Source organism: Protopterus annectens, chromosome 11.part0, assembly GCF_019279795.1.
Source record: "Protopterus annectens isolate FY-2018-M chromosome 11.part0, PAN1.0, whole genome shotgun sequence".
In the NCBI taxonomy this organism is placed as follows: Eukaryota; Metazoa; Chordata; order Ceratodontiformes; family Protopteridae; genus Protopterus; species Protopterus annectens.
Window position 1 is genome coordinate 378543937 of NC_056745.1, and position 19187 is coordinate 378563123.

General features: G+C 42.4%; 1 protein-coding gene across 1 annotated transcript in view; it reads left to right on the forward strand.

The window, feature by feature from the left end:
- CEP290 (centrosomal protein 290) overlaps positions 1 to 19187 on the forward strand; it is a 3346332-nt gene that overhangs the window by 963714 nt on the left and 2363431 nt on the right. Inside the window, exon 18 of the mRNA XM_044087863.1 lies at positions 5965 to 6049. Within this exon, the coding sequence (XP_043943798.1) occupies positions 5965 to 6049 (85 nt within the window). The remainder of the gene's footprint in view (positions 1 to 5964; positions 6050 to 19187) is intronic.

Here is a 19187-nt window from a genome sequence, read left to right on the forward strand (position 1 = left end):
GTTCAGCCATGTATCCCCATCATGTTGTCCCCACAGGGAAATGTCCCTTAAGTTCCAAGCCAAAATTCAGACATTCCAAACTTCATTTAGAAGACCATCACTGCCCGTGTTTTACCTCTCTCCTATATGTAAATGTGTGATTGTATTTATATATAATTAATGTCTTTACATAGCCTTATTCAGGGAATAATCCCTTTGCATTCTGCTCATTCCACATTCTCAGCTCAGCAGTCATCCTCCAGCTTGATTATGCGCTTGTTCAACCAGTTTCTTCGTCTTTCATCCCCATCAACATCCTGGTAGACTAGAAGAGCCTTTATATAAATATATATATATATATATATATATATATATATATATATATATATATATATATATATATATATATATATATATATATATATATGTGTGTGTGTGTGTTATATATGTATATATGTATATATATATATATATATATGTGTGTGTGTGTGTATATATATATATATATCTGTTTATGTAGATTCACACAAATGAGTTTTCAGTAAAGTGAGCTTTCAACAAAACTGGTCCCGGTGAACTGAGATTTAAGTAAATGAGTTTTCAACAAAAAGAAGTAGACCAATATATATTTTGTATTTTTTTTTTGCCTCTTTGGGTTTCGGAGCCTAACCTCATTGCATATTCCCCCATATCACCCCATAGTTTGGTGTATCCATTGGCTTGTTGCAGAAGGTGGTTCACTTGTTTCTGTGAGTGATGTAATACCTCAAGACTTCCATTCCCCTTCAAAGACAGTACTCCTACATGATCTCTGATCTCCACTGGGGATTTTACTGCAAGAACAAGTGTCTTAGCTTGTGCCCTACTCCTTCTCCTGAGGAGAGGTGAGCCTGCAAAGCCATGTTGCTCTTCTCCTTCCCCATGACAGCCCTAGCAAGTGCTTGAGCTGCTTTTTAAAACTCTGTTTGCCTAGGTCATAGTCAGAACTTTATTACTGTATGCCATCAGAGCTAGCAGGCACGTTTGGCACCCTCAGTAAGCACTTTTATGTATGTATGTTTTTTCCCACTGTTGTTATGGGGTCAGTGTAGCTTTCTAAGCCCACTCAGTTTACTATATTGTGCAAGGCACTGATGTACACTTGCAGTTTAACAGCCACTTAAACTATACATACCTATCCATTTGTAAAGATACTGTTCTGTTCTCATATATTATCACCTCTGACATTTTTTTTCATTCTCCTGGCACTAGTTTCTTTTAGTGTCTTACAGTTACATTAAAAAATGGTCTTACAAAATTGTATTCTTAATGCTTGCATTTCTTCTGACCCATCCTGCAATTTTTACATCCTTCACACTTTCACAGTGAGGCAGCTTTCATTTTAAATATATAAATTGTTCATTTCCACACATATCTATAACAAAGGTCTTAGTGCATATTTGATGCCCCATAAATTATAAATTTCAAGCAGTTATTCATAATTATCCATCAAACCTATTGATTAAATATTTATTCTTAATGTTTGGTAACCAGTCTACCCACCATGCTGTTATTACCCATATCAGTTTTCATTTGCATTTTTCCTATTTCCTTTGCAGGGTCTGAGCTAATACCATGCATTATTATTTATCATAGAAATGAATGATAAATTAACACTTTAAAATATTGCAGACAGGCATCTGTAGAAAATTTTCAACCATGAATATCTGCATATAGAATATTTAACTATGTACTAACAGTCGAGTGGCCTCCGAAAGACATGCGTGCATGGGCGTGCCTTCGCTGAAGGTTGGGCATCAGGCTGGCACCTCGGCACCATAAAAATCGGCTGCCAGTCATTAGCAGACTGGAGTTCCGCTGTGGCGACCCTTAACCGGTAAAAGCCGAAAAGACAAACAACTAACATTTGTAAATGTATACCCCCATCCAATCTATCAAATAATATTCACTTATTATATAACATTTAAATGCATATTAATATTTTATAAACATTTTCTTAATGGGAAACATTAATATTTATTTGTTTTTTTTTTTGCAATTGTTTACAGGGTTATTTATTTTTTTTTTTTTGCAAATCTGACTGCTCATTAAAGCCCCTTTTCATTGAAGACCTGGGGTGAAAAGCCCCAGTAAAAAACAAAGAAACTACAAATAGTTACAATAAAACATATAATTTAATCAATCCTGCAGTCTAGAACTTAAACCCATCCATATTCACTATGACAAATAAAATAACTGTTTTTTAATCATCATTAAAGAAGGCTTGTTTTTTTGCATCACAGTAAAAATCATTTACCTTTTAAAATAAATGGGGTGTTTGATACAGCCTGACCTAAAAGAACTTAAGCTGACTGTCTGGCTAAGAGGGTCTTAATACCTTTTATACTGAGGATGCGCAGCGGGTTCTAATGGCGATGAGAAAGCCTGCTACTAGAAATTTATATATAAGCAAATGGAAACATTTTTCTAGTTGGTTCCAGAAATATAACCAGCATCTATTCAGGGCTAATGTTTTTCTGGTTGTACAATGTTTGTGATTTACTTTCCTTTGGCCTGTCTTACTCTTCTATCAGAGTTCATTTGTCGGCCATTTCAGCATGTCTGTCCATGGATCCCACGCTTTCAAGGCATTCTTTTGTCAAAATGGTTTTGAAAGGGTGTTATATAAAAGACTTCTACAGAAACTGGTGGCTTCATCTTGGGATCCTAATGTTGTGTTAGAGAAGCTAACACTTGTGCCATTTGAGCCAGCTCATCTGGTTGACTTGCGATTCTTAGCATGAAAAACAGTTTTACTGATTGCACTGACTTCTGCAAGAAGAGTATCTGAGTTACAAGCTCTTATGGTTGATCACGCTTATCTCTCATTTTACACGAAAACAGGGTTTCTTTGAGAACACATCTCCTTGTGTTCTACCCTGAATTCCAAAAATGAGAGAGAGAGAGAGAGAGAGAGAGAGGATGCGTCATACTTTGGATGTTCATGGACAACTCTGGTACTACCTTGACAAATAAAATCTTTCAGAACTCCCAATCAGTTTTTCATTTCCTGTGAAGATAAGAGAAAGGGACAACCTATGCCAAAATATTTTCAAGTGAAGTCTCAGGCTGTTACCTTTTTATTATTCACACCACAAAAAAAAAAAAAAAAAAAAACTATTTCAGGTAGCAATAAGCCACATTCTATTTCTGTGTTGGCTTCATCTATGGCTTTTTGGAAAGGGTTGGATTTTAGAAATATTCAAGAAGTAGCAATTTGTTCCTGTGTTACATACTTTTATAAAGCATTACAAGCTAGATTTCTTCTTTAGGTCTAATTCAGACTTTATTCAGAGCATTCTATAGGGACTTCTGGACTTTTCTACCTCCCAGTTGTTCTAACTATGGTAATCTATCCATATTGCGAAGGCTACTGTAGCAGTGAACAGTATGATGAACGTAGTACAGTTATGCAAGTAAATTTACCACAGCAGTAGGTATTCAAATGATCACTGCTGTAGTAGCTAATCCCTTCATCCACCAGCCTTGTTTTTTGGTGTGATTTGTATGCCAGAGTGTGGCCATTTGTTTTTTGTTGTTCCTAACATTGTCCTTTTAGGGCTCAGCCTCCCTCTCTTAATTTCCATGAAAACTCTAAAGGGCATGGCACCCAAACTTGCTTTTAGTCAGCTTAGCTCGAGCTGACTCACAGTTTCAGCATGTGGAATGTGCCCTGAAGATTTTGAAACTGGCCAGCCATTGCATTCAATGCAAGATTTAACCCATATAACTTAGGCTGCTGCAACAGTGATCGTTCAAACATCTACTGTTATGTTTACGTTTACTTACACAACTGTATTTTTCCAACAATGCAGGAAAACATAATTTGAGATTTGCAAACTAATTAATGCAGAGAATAAGTTGAAAGAAGTAGGAGGTCAGGCTGATAACCTGAATTTGTTCTGTAGGTGAAAATTTACAGAAGAATAAGATGGTAAGGTGACAGCTTGGGAGGGGAAGGTGGGCACAGATTTAGATATAGGAATAGATATGAAGGCAACCTAAGAAGTGGTATAGAGAGAGAAAAAGATGGATCAGAGGTCTTCATGGAGATAATCTCCAGGTCCATATGGACTACCCATATCGGTTGTTAAGAAAAAACATGCCCAGTGGACCACTGAAAAAAATTGGCATTTTTTTCTTGGGAATGGTGCCAGATGAATGATTGGTGGCATATATGATATCTTTGCACAGAAGAATATGGTGAACGGTGTAGGAGTTGCATGCTGGTCAGCATTTTCCCAGTCCAACAACACAAAAAATTATTCCAGAGGATAAAGCACCTCTCTGTAAAACAGTATAAATGTCTCAAAAAACAAGCAGTAACAAACACTGCTTCAGTGGGATATAATTTTTTAACTGCAAAATTTTCGAAAGTAAGCTTTTTCGCGTCCTAAATGGGCGCTTCATCAGACTTTATTGAATGATTTAACAGTTATTTCTGTTTGATTTTAGGATGTTTTACGTTTTGTCTTTATGTGTAGAAATGATTTAAGTGTTTTAATTAGACTTGCAAGCCAATAGGCTGATTTTGTAATTGCTTGCTTAAGTTTCAGCAATATGTATTCTGACATTCTTTTATGGCTTTGTTTAAGTGTGATGAAGCTTCCGTTTAGGATGTGAATGTGCTTACTTTCTAAAGTTTTGTAGTTAATAAATGATATTACACCCAAGCCATATTTGTTACCACTAATCATTTGAGGACATTTTCCCAGTCCAATAAAAGAGCTCAAAGACAATCCTGTGTGTTGTACTGAAGTAATCCTTGAATGCAGATTTCTAATAGTGCTGTATAGATTCACACCACAGAGTTACTGTCAGTTTTATTTGACACATTTCTCTGATTGGGAATCTATTATGGCTGGCAAATGGGAACTGGTGACCGTTGTATATTTGGACATTGTTGTGCCCCTGACACTATTTTTTACAGTAGGCTGACTGAAAAACTAAAATAGGAAAGTGAAACCCACACTGGTGTGGGAAGACAAGTAATTAACTCCTAGGAGAAAATGCATGCATTTGGTGAGTGCTGTCAAATGAGAAGTCATTGATTAGTGGTATGACTCAGGATTTGGTACTGAAACCAGTATCTTTCAGCATATTTGCACCAGACAGCAGGCTGGAGCTGGAGATTAAGGTCAAACTGTTTAATGAGGGGTGTCAAGGATGGATAATCTGGATTTCACTGTACTTGATGAGTTTTGAAGTTCATAGCAGTGTTGTAAACTTTTTTGGGAGATCAGAGAGATAACATATCTTTTGTAAAGGTGTGTGGTACACATTAAATGGGTGGAGGTAAAAATAGAAGGGATTATTTTGTTATCACCAAGCTAAATCATATCTCATAATGTGAGCGAAGATTATCAGAGACCCTAAGGATATTGGAGTGCATTGCTAGTGCCATGGACTCTAGAGATGCAGATAATAACCCCCTGCCTCATAGTGCATTGGTAAAACATCATTGAAGTGTCATGATGTATTCTGGAGGACATACTGAGAATAGATACCATAGTTCTGAGTGTGAGCAAAGGAGAATTATTGAAATGGTAAGGCGAGTAAAGAAGGATGCTGAGTATAAGAAGAGGATTGACTAAGAATATACATACTGACAAAGAGAACAGAAATGAGCCAACATGCTTTATGTAGATCACATTATTGGTAGGTGGAATAAAAGTGAAGTAGAAGGGTGGGGAGTGGGTAAGATTGGATCCAGTGGCTGGGAGATTAAAATCAACATCAGGAGCTGTTACCTTATCTAAATGGTTAGAGAACTGGGCTGTTCACTTCACCCAGACTTAGTAGTGAACATAACTAACATTTCACCTGGAGGACTTATTGGAGGTTTGATGCTATAAGCCTATATATTTTAGCAGCATTTCTTATTTAATTATATATGTGTTGATTTATTTACTTTTTAGTTATGTTTTTTGTTGTTTATTTGTTTAGAATCAATTACTATCTAAAGAGTTAAATGAGAAAGACAGAGAATTAGAACTGAAGAAGACAGAAGTAGCTCAGCTGAGAGCTAAATGTAAGTAATTATATGAAAGTATAGTATTCTTGCATTGTAATTTATGGATTTTTTCCATCTAGAGTCATTTGATCCATTTTTTCTTTCCTTATTTATTTATTTATTTATTTATTTATTTTTGCACTGGTAAATTTAGTTAAGGGATAGCTATGAATCTGGTTTATTTTGTCAGACATATTGAGGAACACCACTTACTTGCCCTTTCTTGGATGACATAAGTATAAGTTGGGGCAAACACTGATATGAAACCATAGCAAACTTTCTTGGTTAATTTTAACATTGCCAGCTGCAATGGAGAATGATAGATGGACTCCTCAACTAGCTTGTTTTTAGGGATGCCTTCCTCTCGTTATTTTTGGATTAATGAGGGTTGGGAATGATAACATGAATAAGAGTATAGATGGGGATTATGCTTCTCCTCACTCTTTTTTTTGTCTGACCAGATGTGGGAAAATTTTACTTAAGGGATGCAAAGGACAAAGAGGAGGTACAGAACATGTTTATCTTGATAAACTCCATCTGTTACTTAAAAAACAAGACAGTAGCATATTTTTGGTCCAATATTTGACTTTTTGTTTGCATCATAAACTTCCTAAAGTCCTTGGTTTGTGGCATTCAAGGAGAAACAGACATCAGCACTCAGTTCCATGTTTAAGTAGTCAAGAAACAAATATTGGTCATATTTAACATTAGGGTCCCTCCCTCATGGGTCATTGTCTTCCATTTCAGCGGCTTTTTTTTCTGAACCTTCCATGTTCGATGGCATTTGCACTATTCACTAATGCATGTTCTGATGTTATGCAGCACACACTAGTAGAAGGTGGCTGGCTGATAAAACCATTGTTCTGCCAGATGCACAGTTTGAATTTTGATTCTGATGTTCATCATGGAAAATGTTTTGTAATCTGATGTCGTCTTTTCCATCCGTCCCTCATTGTATGAGATCATGGATCCGAAGTTGTATCCAACTTCAGCCATTTCTAAGCATAGGATCTAGTGCTCATGCTCCTTTCCCTACCCGAAATCCTTGTGTAGAGAGAAAGCTACCTCAGATCTCATTAGCTTTCATAAGCGATTGACAGATCTTGGTGCTCTGGAAAGAAGTTGCTGAAATTTATTTAGGAAGTTAAGTTGTTTTTCCATTTGGGTTGACTCTCTTGTTAGTATTATATTCCTCTCTTCTACTAGCACATTCTGTTTACTTTTCCTCTCCCATTTCAATCTTTTCTTTCCTGTTTGCTCTTGCCTCTTACTTCTGTCTTGGGGCTTAACCAAAAAAGAAAAAAAAAAAAAAACAGTTTTCTTTGGGGTAACTTCTCTTTTATTAAGGAGAAGAAAATGTTGCTAACCTTTTTTTCTTGTTTCTTAGGATGGCAGATTTCTGGATTCAAAAAGTGCATAGATTGCTCATGCAAACTGCCGAATTTGGATGCATAAGATAAATGTGTATACTGCTTGGGATCTTTGCACCTGGACATTTCCTACTCCATCTGAGAGGCTTTTGGTCAGTGGGTTATAAATGAAAGACTAAACAAGCTTATTATAAAGTGGCTCCTTCAGCCTTCTACAGGAGAAAAATCCCTTCTGGATTTGGGAAGCATACAACTGCTTCTTCTTCTCCCTCTTTAACAAAAAATTAGTCTGACAGATTTAAAGAGAAGCAAAGGATTCAGACAAAGAAAAAGAAAAGTTAAAATCCACCAAGAAAAGATCTCTCAGATCTGGCACCTCTTTTGGCTCCAGCGCCTGAGATTCCTAGACCTTTGGAGTCAATGCTGTTTTCAGACCAGTAGTCACTGGATCCTATACTTCTCACAGATTTTTTGTGGATCCTATCTTCCCTAGGCTCTGATCTTCAGTATTACAAGACAGACCTCGTTCTTACTGTAGACCACCTTTGTCTACTTCCTCTCTCAGGTCAGGTAGGTCTACTCTACTCAAAGCCTCACTGAAACTGACGTAGACAAGATGATGATGAAATTCCATTTGGGTCTTTCTGGCTGTGACATACTGTTGGATCTGGATGAACCACTACTTCCCTTCACTCTTTAATGGCTTCTTCTCTGATCCAACCTCTCAGAATTTAGCCCTTGGATTCAACTCTTGCCCAGGACAGATCTGCATCAGAGCCAAGACTCCATACTTTCTCAATTCTGATGATTTCTCTGACAAAGCCGCCACTGCCACTGTCAGACATATCAGAGTCTTGGAGCCAAACTGCCAGCATTCCTCCGACAGAGCAGGATCAGATCTGAGGTCTTTAGATTATTTCTTCCTTCTAGGAGCATTGGTGATTGATAGTTCAAGCAACAATGCTCCTAGAAGGAAGTAAGGAGCATTGGTGCTTGATAGTTCAAATCCAGAATCAATCTAAGATCCCAGCCAAACTGGATGTAGGGTTGAGCCACCTTCAGGAGTTTCAACTGCTACATTGAGACTCTCCAGATGTGTGTTGATTTCAGCATCCAAGGCTTTTGAGTACTCCCTCAACCTAGAGAGACATCTGCCACACAGAATTTCCCTGCCTATTCTGTGAGTCCCATCAGGGCAGCCAGTTTCCAGGAACCTTTAGTCAGTTCTCTCAGGAAAGACTATGTCATCTTCTGAGTACTCACCCAAACAGCCCACAGAAGAGATGCATGGGAAGCACAAGTGCAAAAGGAGGTGCTTGGGTTCCCCTGAGGAATCCCCTACCACTGACACCGAGTTTGATGAGGGAGAAGTTTCTCCTAGGACTCCCCCATGTGGACATCTCATTTGGAGAGATTCTTAAACTTCTCATACAGAAAGGACGTGGGTCCTCCCACATGCCTTCTCAGGAAGTGTCAGTTTTTCTTACGGTTTTTGGTTTTGGCCTATTTTCTTCTTGGGTCGTCACCTTTGCTGATGAGATGGTAGACCTGATCTTCTCCTGGGTGTAGAAGGAGCTGGTCACAGCTGAGCTTATTCCCAAGTAACCCAGAAAAGACCATATACATTGGACCAAGGGACTACTTATGGTAGATTCCATGGTAGTGGCGGCAGCCACTAAGAAGGAACTTGCAGAAGAAAGTACCTCTGTTCATCCACAAAATAGTGAATCACTTGCTTTCGATAGATTTGTGGAGTGTGTGCATGCCTTATGTACTTTTTCGGAGAGAATTCTTAATTATTTGGCTCATGTTACTCATTTCTAGAGAGATTTGACAAAGGAAATCACTAAATCTCTCCCAGGGACCTTATCTGTGAATCAAATAAAGTGCATTGATTCACTGTTGCCTCAGTGCTTCTTATCCCTAATGCCATAGAGTGTGCATCTAGAGCAGCTGACACAAGTATTTCTGTAAGAAGGCATGTCTGAAAGTGGTTACATGACTTTGTGGAACATTTCAAGATGTCCTTCATCAGTACCTCCATATGATCAATCAACCTTTTTTGGTCTCAAAGTTAAAGAGACTGTCTCAAGAAGTGAGAAGGGTGATAAATCCCTATCTGCTGTAGGGATCAAATTCTTTGCCCCTCAAAGGACCTTCTCCAGAAATAGAAGGGAGAAAAATAGAAGTTGGTTTCATAAATCCTAGGACTTTGCATGTGGTACTTCTGGAGAAAGAGCTCGCTTGAGGCAGAGTGGGAATCTCTTATAATGGACACCACCCAAGGGGCAGAGGTGGCCCTCAAAATCAGGGCTTCAGAGGTCCTTTTTTGAAGCCTTTCAGTGATCCTGAATGGTTGCCTGACTCTGGAGACAGTCAGGGGGTAATTATCCCTGTGCCCAGCAACCTGGACATCCATCACTCAAGGCAAATGGGTGCAAAGGAGCATTACCAGAGGCTGTTTCATTCCTTTCCTCTATGCCCAAAAAGATTTCCCAATGTTCCACCATCACAAAGGGAAGAAGCCACTTCTGAAATAAGGAGCTTTTAAGAAATAGTCTTTCAAGATCTCCCTCCAGACCAGAGAGGATCTGAAATTTACTCAAGATTAATTTTAGTACCAAAAAAAAAAAAAAAACAGGGACTTAAGGCCAGTTTTGGATCTAAGCCACTTAAACAGGTTTGTGCAGCAAACAAAATTCCCAGTGTTCATGGTTCAGTCCATTCTTCGCTTACTGAGGAAGAATGACTGGATGTGCTTGATAGATCCTCAGGATGCATGCTACCACATAAAGATGGACAGACACTCCAGGAAGTACCTTTGCTTTTGGCTTGGAGCTAGTCATTTCCAATTCAGAACTCTGCCCTTTGGTCTCAAAACATCCCCATGAGTGTTTACCAAGTGTACGGCAGTAGTGGTAACCCATCTACAACTGCAGGGTTTTAGTGTATTCCTGTATTTGGATGACTGGCTCATCACTGCCCCTACCAGGAATCTATTTGTGCAAGCCAGGGACTCCTTGCTCCAACTGTGAAACGACTTGGAGGTTTTAGTGATTCTGCTGAAGTCCAAGCCACACCCAGTTCAGTCAATAGAGATGTCCTTCCATATTACTGCTGCTGTAGTCTTTACAATAGGGATCTCCTGCCATGGGTAGCTCGACATCTGGCCACCCAAGCCTTTAGGTTGTAATGGGTACGCCGTACATTACACGTATGTTCCCTGTGCACAGCATAGGGCATACAGGTGCCGTCTGGATGTACTATCCTCAGAATTTCTTTTGGAATTTTGGTAAGGGAAGAGATACCGACTACACTGATAGAATGCTGTCAGGGGTCTGAGCCTTGTAAGATGGTTAAAGCTGATGTCCCATTAAAAAAGATGCAAAAAACTAAGCATATATCTCCTGCTCCCAAAGATCCTCAGAGTGAATGGCAACATTTTTACTCAGTGCCTGTTTAATGCTCTTATGGGTCTGAAGCCTCCTCAGGGGGTTTGTGTTCCTGCTCCCCATTGGTCTTCTACCCCTCTTAAGAGGCCTAGGGAGCAGGTTTCCTCTGATGAAGATAAGGATTCTGATAAAGAATCTCTGACTTATTCTTCTCACATTCCTTCTCCCTTAGATTATGGTTCTGAGGAAGAGGAGTCTATTAGCCCTGAATCTAATTTTGAGGAGATTTCTTTTAGTGAGACAATTTCCCGTATGATGGAGTTTTCTTAAGTGGGATTGTACTCCGGACTCTGATAATGTCCTTCCATTTCACTGTTGCAGTATTCTTTACAGTAGGGATCCCCTGCCAAGCATGGCCCAACATCCGGCCAGTATACCAAAGCTTTTAGGTTGTTTTAAGTTACACCATATGTCACACATATGCTCCCCATGTATAGCGTAAGACATAAAGGTGACATCCTGATATACCATCCTTAGACCTTATCTGCCACCAGTCCGAATGTCATCTTTTGATCTTTGTTCTGAACGCCATCTTTGTTTGCTGTTTCACCAAGCCATTTCAGGTAAGTGTCCCATTGAGGGGGTTTTGCTCTTAACTTTTTTCCTTTTATGTGTTGCTTGTGGAGCTTATGTCATGCAAAATGGGTAAGTGGCAGTGTGGGAGATAGATTCCCCATAAAGATCATCATGAACTGTGCTTATTTTATCTTGGAGCTTCCCATGACTGTACATCCTGTTCTATCTGTCAGGCTTTCATTCCAAAGACTCTCTGTAGTCTGCTTCCCTCTCTGGCTTTGTACTTGAAGAGCCAACATCTTAAGCTTTTAGCAAAAGACACCATGGAAGAAACCTCCCACGCTGAGGGTCAGCCGTCTGTTATGAAAAATGCCAAGAAATGCTTATGTCATGCAGAATGGGTACATGGCAGTGTGGGAGATAGATTCCCCATAAAGATCACCATGAACTGTGCTTATTTTATCTTGGAGTTCCCATGACTGTACATCCTGTTCTATCTGTCAGGCTTTCATTCCAAAGACTCTCTGTAGTCTGCTTCCCTCTCTGGCTTTGTACTTGAAGAGCCAACATCTTAAGCTTTTAGCAAAAAACACCATGGAAGGAACCTCCCACTCTGAAGGTCAGCCATCTGTTAAGAAAAATGGCAAGAAATGTAGGTCCGATTCTTCTGCTGTGCCGCCTCTGCCAGATATCTCTCCTATGGCTTCTGAAAGCTGAGAGGATCACCCAGCTCTGCCATTGGTTTTCTCTGCTTTGACTATTACAGAGGCCAGCATAGATCCAGCCTGTCTTATGTCCCTGGAGGCCTTGCAGATGTCCTCTTTGGATGTTCAGGTGGAACCGCAGCTGATTATTTCCGAAGGGCCTAGAGGTGTTCCTCAGATTCTGGTTATAGAGGAAGTTCTGACTACAATTATTGAATGCTGTCCAGGGACTGAGCTGTCTAAATGTTGCAGTGTGGATGTCCCTTTGAAAAAGAAACAAAAACAATGCATGTTTCTCTGGCTCCTGCGGATCCTCACAGTGAATGGCAAAATTTCACTAGAGATTGGTTAATGCCCTTATGGCTTTGAAACCTTCTCATGGAGTTTCTGTTCCTGACCCCCTCCCCAGTCCTCTATTCCTCTTAAAAGACCCAGGGAGCAAGATTCCTCTGATAAGGAAGTGGGTTCTGATGAAGAATCACTTGATTATTCATCTTGGATTCCCTCTTCTTTGGACTATGAATCAAAGGAAGAGAAGTCCACAAGTCCTGACTCTCCTTTGGAGGAGATTTCTTTTGGGGGCACAATCTCTAGAATGATGGAGTTCTTTAAATGGGATTGTGCTCAAGTTTCTGAGGTTCAGAAGAGGTACTATGAGTTTTTACAAATGGACTCTCCTAGGCTTTCTGCTGTTCCTCCTGTTTTGGTTGCATTGTTGGGTGCCTTGTCTACTGCATCTAAGGCCCCAGATTACCAGCCTCCTGCCCCCAAGAAACCTGATAAGTTTTATAGGGTGCCTGAGGACTGCAAATTTCTCTCTACGTGTCCTTCTGCTGACACCTCTGTGGTGTTTGTGGCATCTGACAAGCCATCTTGGTTATTGCCTTCCACTAAGTTACTTCATCTGAATTTGTTAATCTTCTTCCATTTCTCACTGATGGGTACGGTTCCAAACCCTCAGAACCGAGTCGGCCAAATGCCAAGCTAGCGTACACCAAACTCTCGAGCCACGCTACTATCCACAATGCCCTTCATCCCATTCCCCAGATCTCGTTTGCCACGCAGCCATATAGCAGCGTTTTCACTGAGCTTTCCAGCTAAGTAGTTTTGAATTATTCAAACTTGTATTTCTTCCAAAAATTTTTCTTATAGTGTCTACTTATAGTCTAGCTCTACCCACAGGTATTCCTTTTCTTACCATTGTTGGTATTTTCTTGCCTTTTCTTTACTTTTACCACCCTCTTGGTAACTCTTCATACCATTGCTGGTAGTTTGGCTCTTTTTCTCCTTCCTTTCTCTGTTTGAGCTAGTGTTAATATGTCTGAGAAAAGCAGTACTTCAGGTTTTAAACAATGCACGTTGTGCAGTGGTAAATTACCTAACAGTGACTTGCATTTTAAATGCTTTTATTGTTTGGGTGTCTCGCATCTTTCTGCGACTCCCCCATGTGATATTTATGCGAGTTTTAGTCAACGGACGTTGAATCAATGGCGCAACAAGTTGATTTTGAAAGGATTGCTTTCCGCTCCTTTCTCTGAGGCTATTTCTGCGGAGGTTTCAACCCCTCCAGGCAAGGATAAGAAGCACCCTCGCTCAGACCCTTCTTCATTGGCTGGTGATAGGGGCAAAAATCATCGATCTAAGACTGGTAGATCTTCCTCAGAGCATCGACTCGCTGTCTCTGTGCCACCGATTTTTGCACCTAGCACAGTTTCTGGGAAGTCTGAATTGTCAGTGCCGAAGCTCGGCACCAACGACTACTGAACCGATGGTTTCTTTGGTTCCGACCAGTCTGGTTCAGGACACTTCGGCACTGACCTCGCCTTTACAGGCTCCGGCAACCTCAGATCCGATGTTGACTATTACCCCGATTGTGACTTCGGCTCCATGTTCCCTCTCGGTACTGACTTTACTGTTTACGCAATTCAAATCCGAATCTTCGGCTCCATTGAGTTCATTACCACGGACCAGATATTTGTCTTCTATGGACCCGTTTGCTGGGCAACCCTACAGTCCTTTTCTGGATGGCCTGAATCCCCTTCCAAGATATCAGTTAGGTCTGCCAGGAGCATGGCCGAAATAGACATTGTTCGTCTCGTGGATCAGGTATTGACTGCAAGAGAAATTTCCAGACCATGTTCCGTTCCGGGTGTTGGGATTTTTCCTCCTTCGACTCCTTCATATTCTCCTGATGGGGATTTTTTGGTCCCAAGACCCCCTTGCCCATTGCTTTCAACAGGACCCCTTCCTAAGGCACCGACTGCTTTGATGCCTGAAGCATCTAAGTCCTGGTGGGCTTCAATTCTGACAACAGCTCACCTTACTCAACCCCTTGCTTCAGCAGTGAAATATTCGGTTCCGGCCCCGGCACCAATGGCCTTCTCAGTTCCCATCTCGAATCCAAGAGTTATTTCCACACTGAACCCTTCTCAAACGTCTGTCTTGGAGGTGGGCCATTTGGAGCGGGGTGTGACCCCGGTTCCGATTCAGTCCTCTTCAGTTCCAGGCTCCCCATCCCTCTTCGGGTGGGCCCACCTTCCGGATTATGGAGAGGGTGCTAGCGGCTAGCAATCCCCCTCCTTCAGCTTCACCTTTGGTTCCTGCTCTTACTCAGCCATTGCCAGACCTTTGCAGGGGACCACTTTTCGAGGCTTCTTCGGACATTCCCACCGAAGAGCCCCCTCGGAAGAGGGTGTGCAGAATAAAACACATGGACTCACCTGAAGAGTCCCTTACTGAGGATACGGATTACGATGATGGGGAAGGTTCCCCTAGATCACCCCCTGGCGATGTTTCCTGTGGGGACATCTTGGAGATTTTGAGTCAGCGGGGTGACTGGAAATCTTCCACCCCTTCTCCGGAGGAATCCATATTCTTACAAGCTTTCTGTTCCCAGCCCACTACGTCCTGGGTGACCCCTCCTGCAGATGAGTTGGTAAAATTCATCATGCAGCGAGCGTGGAAGAGTCCAGAGTCAGTAGAAACTATCCCCAGGAGATCAGATAAAGTACTTTCTCCTCCAGAAGATCAACTCCATTGGTCAAAAGGCTTGCCAGTAGACTCTGTGGTGGTGGCGGCGGTGGCCACAAAGAAGGACTTGGCAGAAGAGAGTCCGGCTGTTCATCCACCCAACAGGGAGTCCCGGGCGGTGGACAGGCTAGGGAAGCGAGTCTTTGCTGCAGCGACCTTTGCCATGCGTTCGCTGAATTTCTTGGCACACTTTATGAGACTCCAGAGAGACTTTATTGGTAGCCTCATGGGTCAAGTGTTGGATGGAGCACGTGGCAAAGTGGTCTCCCAACTTGCCACCATTGAAGCGATTTCAAATTCCTCCATGAGGTTGCTCTCCCACGCAAACAAAGGAGCAGCTCAAGCAGCAGGTGCTGGTGTGGTTGTCTGACGTCATACCTGGACCTACTGGATTCCTTCAAGTCTTCCTTTTTGAATGCCCCTATTGAGCCCTCTGTGCTGTTAGGTTCTAAGGTCAAGGATACTTGGCCAGGTGCGAGCAGGATGGAACGACCTTGTCTGCCATGGGCCTGCGCTTCTCCAAACCTCAGTGTTCCTTCTCCAGGAATCAGAGGAGTGGAAAGTTGTGGCACAAGAAGTCGCAAGGTTTCTTTCATGACGAGGACTCCTCCAGAGGCAGAGGAGGGTCTGATGGCGGAAGACATCCCTTTAGGGGCAGAGGGGGTTACCAGAATTAGGGCTCCAGCGATTCTTTCTCCGGTAGGCCCTATCAGCGCTCCTGAAGCATTGCCCGATTGCTTTCCTCTGGAAGCAGTCAGGGCACATTTCTCTCTGCACCAAGCAGCCTGGTCCTCCATTACAGACAATCTATGGGTGCAGAGAATTATCACCAGAGGCTATCACATTCCCCTCAAATCCTTTCCAAGACCTCAATTCTCCCTTCCCGATGTTCCACCCTGTCAAAGGGAGGAGGCAGCTTCCGAAATCAAGAAGCTTCTAAAGCGAGTCATCCAAAAGGTCCCCCCCAGACCAGTGTGGATTAGGGTTCTACTCTAGACTCTTTTTGGTGCCAAAAAAGATGGGGGACTGTAGGCCCATTCTGGATCTCAGTCGTTTGAACGAGTCAGTTATACAGACCAAGTTCCGCATGGTCACTATTCTATCCATCCTCCCATGCCTTTGGGAGGGTGTGTGGATGTGCTCTCTAGATTTCCGTGATCCGTATTACCACATAAAAATGGACAAATGCTCCAGGAGGCTTTTGCACTTCCAGCTGGGAGCCAATCATTTTTAATTCAGAGCCCTGCCTTTCGGTCTCTCAACGGCCCCCAGAGTGTTCATGAAATGTCTAGCAGTGGTGACAGCTCACTTGAGACTGCACGGATTCCAGGTGTTTCCTTATCTGGATGATTGGCTCCTCTCCACCCCCACCGAGTTTCTACTGACCAGGGCCCTGCGCCACACTGTGTCTCTGGCGGAGTCTCTGGGTATTACTATCATATGGGAAAAATCAAACCTTCAGCCCTCAGAACAATTGGAATTCATAGGAGCTATGTTCAACACTCAGCTTGGTCTAATATCTCTTCCTCATCACAGGCTCTTAAGACTGAGAACCCAAGTGCAAGTGATACTCGACTGCAGGAAAGTGTCTGCAAGGGAAGTTTTGGAGGCTCTGGTTTCCATGGTGGCAGCCATTCCCATTGTTCTGTTGGCCAGGCTTCATATGCGCCTGTTACAGTGGCTTCTTCAAACTCAATGGATACACAATCATTATCCCTTGAACACACTAATCCTCATCACCGATCTTTGCAAGCAGGATTTCCTCTGGTGGATGAGAATGGACGAAAGTCTTTGGTGTCGCCCCTTTCATCCTCTTCAGCCCAGCTCCACGGTGACTATGGACGCTTCCCTGATAGGGTGGGAGGTGCCATTTTCAGGGAAGATCTGTTCAAGGCACATGGTCTCCTCTAGAAGTCAACTTACACATCAACATTCTAGAGCTCAGAGCGGTGTTACTGGTGTTACAAGCTCTCCACCCTCTTCTTCCTCTCGGACCGATTGCTATTCAGTCTGACAACATGTCTGTGGTCTGGTAAATAAACAATCAGGGAGGGACCAGATCTTACCCCCTTTGCCGCGAAGCCATGAGAATTTGGCAGTGGGCGATAGCTACTAACCATTTCCTGATTGCTACACACATCCCATGGAGTTCCAACGTGATTGCGGACAGGCTGAGCAGATTCATCCTGCTTCCTCACGGATGGTCTCTCAACCCAGAAGTGGCGGAGGAAATTTTCAGCCGCTGGGGCTGGCCTTGCTGCTATCTGTTTGCCTCCCCCTCCAATGCGAAGTGCAGCAGATACTTTGCCCTCTTTCCTCTGCAGGGGGAGTCTCCGAGAGATGCTCTGATTCTCGATTGGCCCACGTGTCTTTTGTACGCTTATCCTCCCATCCCCTTGATACCCTTGGTCTTGAGGAAAGCTACTCAGTTGAGAAGCAGAATGATTCTCATTGCCTCGTTCTGGCCTCGTCAGGTTTGGTTCCCCTTCCTTCAGCCACACCTGCTCCGACCCCCTTGTATTCTAGACTTCCATCAGGATCTCATCTCTCACCCCCAAGGGTTGTCATCTCCAAACCTGGCCACTCTCAAACTGACAGCTTGGTTGCTCCACTTCCATTAGTATTCAGGCTTGAGTCACTTTCTTCTCCGGTACGGAATATTATTTTGGCCTCCCACAAACCTTCTACCAGACAACTTTATAAAGACAAGTGGAAACGTTTTTCCTTGTGGGCACAAGAGCTGTCTCTGGATCCTGTTTCTGTTCCAGTAGTGACGATTCTTCAATACCTGACCGAGCTTTTCCTTAACGGGGCTTCTGCATCCATGATTCGGGTATATCTAGCTGCCATCTCCAATTTCCATGATGGTTCAGACGGAATTCCTATTATTTCTTCCCATCTATGTAAGACTTTCCTGAAGGGGATTTTTCATTCTAGACCTCCCATTAGGCCACCTGTGGAATCATGGAGTCTGTCTAGGGTGCTTCAAACTTTGACTCTACCTCCCTTCAAGCTGGCTGCAACCTGTGATGTGAAGTTTCTGTCCTGGAAGACCTTGTTTCTGGTGGTGGTTACTTCAGCCAGACATGTATCAGAGCTGCAAGCATTATGCATTAAAAGTCCTTATTTGTTTTTCCATAAGGACAGAGTATCATTTTGCACCAATCCCACTTTCTTACACAAGGTGGTTTTGAAATTCTCTATTAATCAGTCCATTGAGTTGCCCGTGTTTTTCCCTAATTATACTAACAAAGGGGAATACTGTCTTCATTCCTTGGATGTCCACAGACAGTTGTGGTTTTATTTGGACAGGACAAAGTCTTTTCAAAAGTCAGATCAGCTTTTTGTTGCTTTTGCAGGCTCTAAAAACGGATCGGCAGTGTCTAAGGTTACCTTGTCTAAATGGCTTAGGGATTGTATCTCCTTTGTTTATTCTCTGGAGGAGGAATCAGCTCCTGGCTGCATTAAACCTCATTCCACTAGAGCGGTGGCCGCTACTGTCGCCTTTCATGTTAGGGCTTCCATGGATGATATTTGTGCATCTGCCACTTGGGCTAAACCCCATACCTTTATCAAGCATTACAAATTGGATCTGATCTCCAGAGGTAGAGCTGCCTTTGGCTCTATGGTTCTCCGGAATGTTCTTCCATGAGGGCCACCCAGATTCTGTAGTAGCTAGGGACTCAGTCACATCAGTGTGGAATGGAAGAAGATTAACAACTTCAGATAAAGAAGTTATGTCTTACCATAACGTTCCATCTGAGTTATTGATCTTCTTCCATTCATCACACCCTCCCACCTTCCCCCGCTAAGGCTCCTGGTGGATCTTTGGATCTTTTTGTTGTGTTAGGGTGTTTGCACAGAGATGGCCTCTGCCTCTGTTTCTGTTTCTTATATATATGTGGCTACTATGGTTCTACAAACTCGATCTGAGGTATGGGATGAAGGGCATTGTGGATAGTAGCGTGGCTTGAGAGTTTGGTGTACGCTAGCTTGGCATTTGGCCGACTCGGTACCGAGGGTTCGGAACCGTGCCCATCAGTGATGAATGGAAAAAGATCAACAACTCAGATGGAATGTTATG